The 5,860-nt window shown below is 31.4% G+C and overlaps 1 protein-coding gene across 2 annotated transcripts; it reads left to right on the top strand.

The window, feature by feature from the left end:
- The first annotated feature begins 1,654 nt into the window (after window positions 1-1,654).
- LOC133679598 (SNF1-related protein kinase regulatory subunit beta-3-like) lies at window positions 1,655-3,567 on the top strand. Of its 2 annotated transcripts, XM_062102244.1 has the most exons (4): window positions 1,655-1,871; window positions 2,459-2,641; window positions 2,717-2,806; window positions 2,878-3,567. In XM_062102244.1, exons 3-4 carry the CDS (start codon window positions 2,780-2,782, stop codon window positions 3,202-3,204), a joined length of 354 nt encoding a protein of 117 aa, XP_061958228.1. In that variant the 5' UTR covers window positions 1,655-1,871; window positions 2,459-2,641; window positions 2,717-2,779; the 3' UTR covers window positions 3,205-3,567. The 2 variants fall into 2 exon arrangements, with proteins under 2 accessions (XP_061958228.1, XP_061958226.1); XM_062102242.1 differs by lacking the exon at window positions 2,459-2,641 and having other exon boundaries at window positions 1,656-1,871.
- Window positions 3,568-5,860: the final 2,293 nt, after the last annotated feature.

The following is a 5,860-nucleotide window of genomic DNA, read 5'->3' as shown; positions in this document are numbered from 1 at the left end:
ACCTATGGAATGCTCAATAGAATTGTTAATCAAAGTAATAATCTTTACATTGTTTGTTTCTCATACATTTATCAAAGCAGCATACCCCTCATCAGTATTCCTAAATATCACATAAGTTCCCTTAACATATCCCCACATCCTTTTACCCTTAAGGAAATTTCTCATTACATAACTCCAATATGAATAGTTCTTTCCATCCAACGTCACATTCACAGACTAAAGCGAATCATCTCTTTCAGTGACTATAATCAACAAACAAAGAAAACCAGAACACAAAAGAAGCAAAAAACAAAATATCAGATTGCAAAAACTAAACAAATATCTTCTCGAAGTTATATGATCACTCCAAAAAAAAATTGCAAAAACAGAATGTAAATACCAAATTGCAAAAATTAAAGGGAAAACGAAATACCATATTTGCAAAAATAGAATGCAAATAACAAATTGCAAAAACTGGAGGGAAGAAAAAAATACCAGATTTGTAAAAATTAAACAAATATCACTCCAAATAATTAAACCATGAAACCATGCTCTAATTCCATGTGAAACAATCCAAATTAAACAAAAAAAATACAAATATAAAAGAGGAGACTAGGGTTTCTTTGATCACTTTATTCTCAAGTTATTATTTTAACCTAAATACAAATAAATTATATATAGGCTAAACTAAAATTATTATTATACCCTTAATAAATAAAATAAAATAAATATATTTCTTAACACTCCAAATAGAAATGCTAATAAATAAAAGAGTAATTGTTCTCATATCATCTCCCTATAGTGTTATCATATCATTTCTTTTCTTTATTGTTACATTGTGTAATGTTATAGAAAGAAAAAGTCAATTACAGAAAATGTAAATTAACACTCAAGGAAAATTGGAATTTCAAAGGATTAAAGTTATAAAAACATGTGGAAGGAAATGGAGTTAGACCCGCAAGGAACAGAGAGGGAGACAGAAAGTAAGGAAGGATGACCCGTTATTGAATCCATCTATACTGATTCAAATATAAAGAACCTATTTAAAACTAATTTTGTACTAATTTTAATGTACAAAATAGTTTTTTTTTAAGGAAAAAATTAAACTTGATGTAGTTCATCACTTAAGAATTGTAAATTTGTTAAATTAATTTGATTTGATCTACATCAATTTAATAAATACCAACTGAATTTTTTTTTTAAATATACCATTTTAATTTTTCTTAAACTAAATCATAATTTTACTAATTATCAGAAATATGTTTGGTTGTTTATCCTAAATAATATCAAGATAAATTAAAAATAATTTGTTTTAAAATCCAAACTAAATAAAAAATTAAGTTAAAAGATTTTTAGTGAAACTATTATATAGTTTCTCATATTTTAAATATATTTTTTTAAAAAATATATATATGTTTTTTAACTGTAAATATCTAGATCAGTTTATGCATGCATTAATTAATTTTTTAAAATCCTAAATTTAATAAAAAAAAATAAATTTTTAATAATTCTAAAATTTATAACACTGTAATTTCCCAAAAAAACCAAACTCAAAAGTTGAATAATTAAATTTACTTTCAAAATCTAAGTTGTAAATGGTGATTTGTCATAATTAGGGGCGTTCTGTCTTTTCCTTTTCAGTCTGCGTACGCGTACACGTACACGCAAGCAGAAGCAGCAACAATAACAGGAACGTTACCGTGTCACCTCAACCACCTTAGGGTTCTACTTTCTAAATATGTTGCTCCAACATTAAAGGCTAAAGGCAACTCCGGCGACCACTCATCTTCTCAAACTACTACTTCTACTTGTTTCACTCTTATTTTTTATTTCCTCCATTACCCTTTTAAGTTTCAGATCGAAGATTGATTCTCATCATCAGCTTTTTCAAGGTAGCCAGCCATCTTCTTCTTTCTTTTCGGCTACAAATTTCCTTCTTTCTTTCTGGCTTCAAATTTTGCTTATTCAATTTTTGAGTATTTTTTCTTGGCCCAGAATGGAATTATAGTTGGATATTCTGATTCTTGATCAAGTTCAAGATTTTTTGAGCTGAAAGATTGTGCCCGTTTGAGATTTTTTTACTGTAGTTCTTTGATGGGTTTTTAGGGAATCAATGCTTTATTTGCTTGATGTTATGTTATTTTGTTTTTGGTTTATTTTGTGTTACTTTTGTGAAGAAAAGAGTAACATTTCTTTATGACATGGGTCAGGATGATGAAGGTTATGGTAATGAAATTTATGGCCATTCACAATGGTTATTAGGTAGACTCTTTATTGATTGAATTGTCGGCTATAGTTTTGGTTCACAAGATGAATTTGTGTGCCATTGGAGAAATTGGGTTTTGTGTTGTGTCAAGCTATGTTTTTTTGTTTTTGGGTCATATTTTGGTGCACAATGCAAATAGAAGGTGGTTTTGTAGCTGTATGTATTGGCACCTGTGTTAAAGAATGTGATTCGGTGTGTCTGTGGAATGCTTAGAGCCTCTCCTTTGTGGGAAAGTTTTGAAGTGGATGGGTTGGGAGGTCAGCTGAAAGGTCATTACTGAGATCCCCAATCGAGCTTCATGAGCATGAATGCTAAGAAATAATGGCAATGATTTCGTGCTTAACAAATTTGAGATTGTTAAAATAAAATAAAGCTCTGCTTCGTTGAATCTTACTGGTGAGAAATAGTTAAATAGTTGGGTGCTGCAATTACAGTTTTAAGATGCTTATGTGGGGATTTTTATGTTTTCAGGTTTAAGAGCATTGCAGACTTGATGTCTTTGTGTTGTTAACCATCTGCGTTGTCATTTTCAACATGAGCAACCAATTCAGTGAAGATAATGTAAGTAGAAAACTTGCCACTCTGGGGCTTTTGATATTATATTGGGATCTGATAATTTGATCATGGTGCAGGAAGATGCGACTGTTGCGGGATTTGAAGTTCCTAGATCACCTGATTCAAGTTACAACAATGCATACCCAGGGAATGAAGATGAGGTACGGGACCCACCTTCAGTGCCTCCACACCTGCAACACTCGTTGCTTAGCTACCCTGCAAGTGCAGACTCTTCTGAAACGCTTCCACTGCCACAGAATGTGATTCTCAACCATCTTTACATTGAGAACCGGGAGACCCCACGTTCTGTGGTAGCACTCGGGTTCACTCATCGCTTCCATTCAAAATTTGTCACTGTTGTGCTATACAAACCTGTTCAAAGGAGGGGTAGTGCCAGCACTTAGTATGCGTATATAATAAACATTCATTAGGTTTTCTTTCTTTGCCCATGTTGTGATGGAATTGGCTGCGATGGACTCTACTATGAGATTAGCCAAAACGAGAAATATTTATAGCCTCGCATCACAGCAACTGTTGGAATTAGGTTCGTTCTATTGAACCCTGAAGTTCTCATCACTTAATTAGTCACCTCTGCCATGAGGGTAGATTGCTAGACTTGTAAAGTTTCCATTCATCTTCCTGCCAACACTCAAATGGTGGAGTGGAGCTTGTTTGTACTATGAAACTTGAAAATTTGCTTTATGCCATGGACATGTGCACCTGTTGTTCTGAAATACTCCATATTGATAGGAAGGCTCTGTTTCGTACTCATGGTGTCTAGCTTTATTGTATTTCTCGAAGTTTATCTGGCTACCAAGTGCTGCTCCTTCGGCTACCAGTTAGGTATATCATGAATAGAACAAGGAGTTGAAAGTTGAAAACCCCACATGACTATCTTCATGATAAGTTTCTTTAATTGATAGCATTATCTACATCCATAGAAATAGCATGCCCACAATTTGAAAGAATACTTGTAGATAATCTGATCTAGCAGTCCGTCCGTAATGTACCTTATCTCCACATTGTCTCTGAAGTCATCCGTGCAATGTTTATATACCATATGACATGAAATGCATTAGTCAAACGTATTAGCATATCCATGTCTTGGTCAATGCAATGCGTTGTATCCATACTCTATCCTCTTTTGATAAGGCTGAGTTATACTATGCAGAGTTCTATGGTGGATTGATAAGGCCATAATCATCTGCATTCCTCAATTGTTTCTACTGTTTTCAATTTGGGTTTGTAGGGATCGATGTCTTCTCAGTATAGAGTAGGATGCATTATGATTAGTTATAAGATATAAATTACTTAATCTTCTCTTTAGTAGCTTGCCAACGTATGAACGTTGAGATATGAGGTAACTGGCTGCTTGTGGCCAGACCATGACGAGAATGGCAGATTCAGGATGGAGATGGAGAACTGGCTGCAAGGGTTGAGCTCTGTTCGGGTTTAAACCAAAAGTCCTTGGTTCGTAAATTTGGTTTTTTGATGTCGGTTTATAACCTAAAATTAATCATCCATAAAACTATGGCCTCTTAGTTCAACCTTTATTTTCTTCGTTCCTTTTTCTTTTTGCTTAATTGTTAAATAAACTGCATGTTTATGATTTATGAATTATATTATTTGACTTGGATGTTTAATATTATTTTATAATTGATTGGAATTTTGGAATGGTTTTTTTTCAAAATAAATTGATGAAAAGAGACTAAAATGAGTCTATCGACTTTACATGGAAGATATTATCTAATGACAAGATTGGTGTTCAAACAATCTAGAATTATAACATGATTTTCTATATTAATAAATAATAATAAATTCGGTGTTTTAGTATCAAATAAAAAGCCAGAAATTGAATAATATTTCTATTCAAATTTGGTTTTGGTTATTATGGAGTTCATTAGTATAAAACCAAACTAGATTTATCAAACCAATTGAATTTATCAAAATAAAATATTCTACAATACATGTAAAAGAGAATGGTATTTCATTGTTCGTTACTGTGTGCCTCCTCTAATTTTATTTTGTATGGATGGTATTGTTCATTGAATTCATTGAATTTTTTTTTTTTAATTTCATCCGTGCAGGTGATGTTGGTGATATTTTTTGTGTCGAGGCTTTTATTTTGTTTGCACATTCTTAGAAATTCAAGGCATTTGGAAATATTTTAGAGTTGAAGTATGGATCAAATTAATTAAAGAAATAAAATTTCAATTTAAAATATAAAAGGAAATTAAAAAAAAAAGAGGAATCAAAATAAAAATAAAAAATGATATGTTATTTCCATTCTTGCATAGAAACACATCCTCATAGTCTTTAATTTTACACTTTTACACTTAGACCCTAAACTTCATTTCTTACACTTTATTCCTTGAGTTTTGAGAGAAGAGAAAGGAGTCTCTAGAAAATGAGAGAGGAGAGAAAAAGTGGTCGGTTAATCACATTTTAATTATAAAAAAATAAATATTTGTGTCAATGAGTTTCTTTTAGTAAGAGAAGTTTCATTGAAATGTTTTTCAACTTCAATATTATCAAAAATATCGATAGGGGTTAAAGCAAAAAAATTATAATTTGGTTTCATTATATGTTTTTTGACTGATTGAGGGGTGTTTTAAGGTTGAAAAATGAATTTTTCAAACTCTTAAAGTATTTATTAGTTTTCTCAAGTGAAAATATGTTGAAATAGGTTTTCGAATCTAAAAAGCTTGTCACCTGATTTTCTAGCCACCTCTCCGGTGGTTGGAATTTAAAAAGGCAGACAACATATCATTCTTCTTTTAAAAATAAAAATTAGAAAGCTAGGCAAGTAAACAAAATCTCATTGGCCAATGATGTAGGAGATTTTTCTCTAATGCATAGTGTTATATTAAAGGTCATAAATTTTGATCTAACCATGAATTGGGTTGAAACTTTTGTACAAGATTCAAAAGGCCTAGTTTTCTTTAGCGTCAAAATATATTTTAAATAAAGGTGGTTTTCTCCTTTAAATCAAGGTCTATTTTTTTTTTGAATTTTAAACTAATTAAAGGTTGTTTTGAGGTTGGAAATAAGGTTATGTCG

The sequence above is a fragment of the Populus nigra genome, chromosome 19, assembly GCF_951802175.1.
Source record: "Populus nigra chromosome 19, ddPopNigr1.1, whole genome shotgun sequence".
NCBI classification, from domain to species: Eukaryota; Viridiplantae; Streptophyta; class Magnoliopsida; order Malpighiales; family Salicaceae; genus Populus; species Populus nigra.
This window is presented reverse-complemented; position numbering and strand designations above follow the sequence as displayed.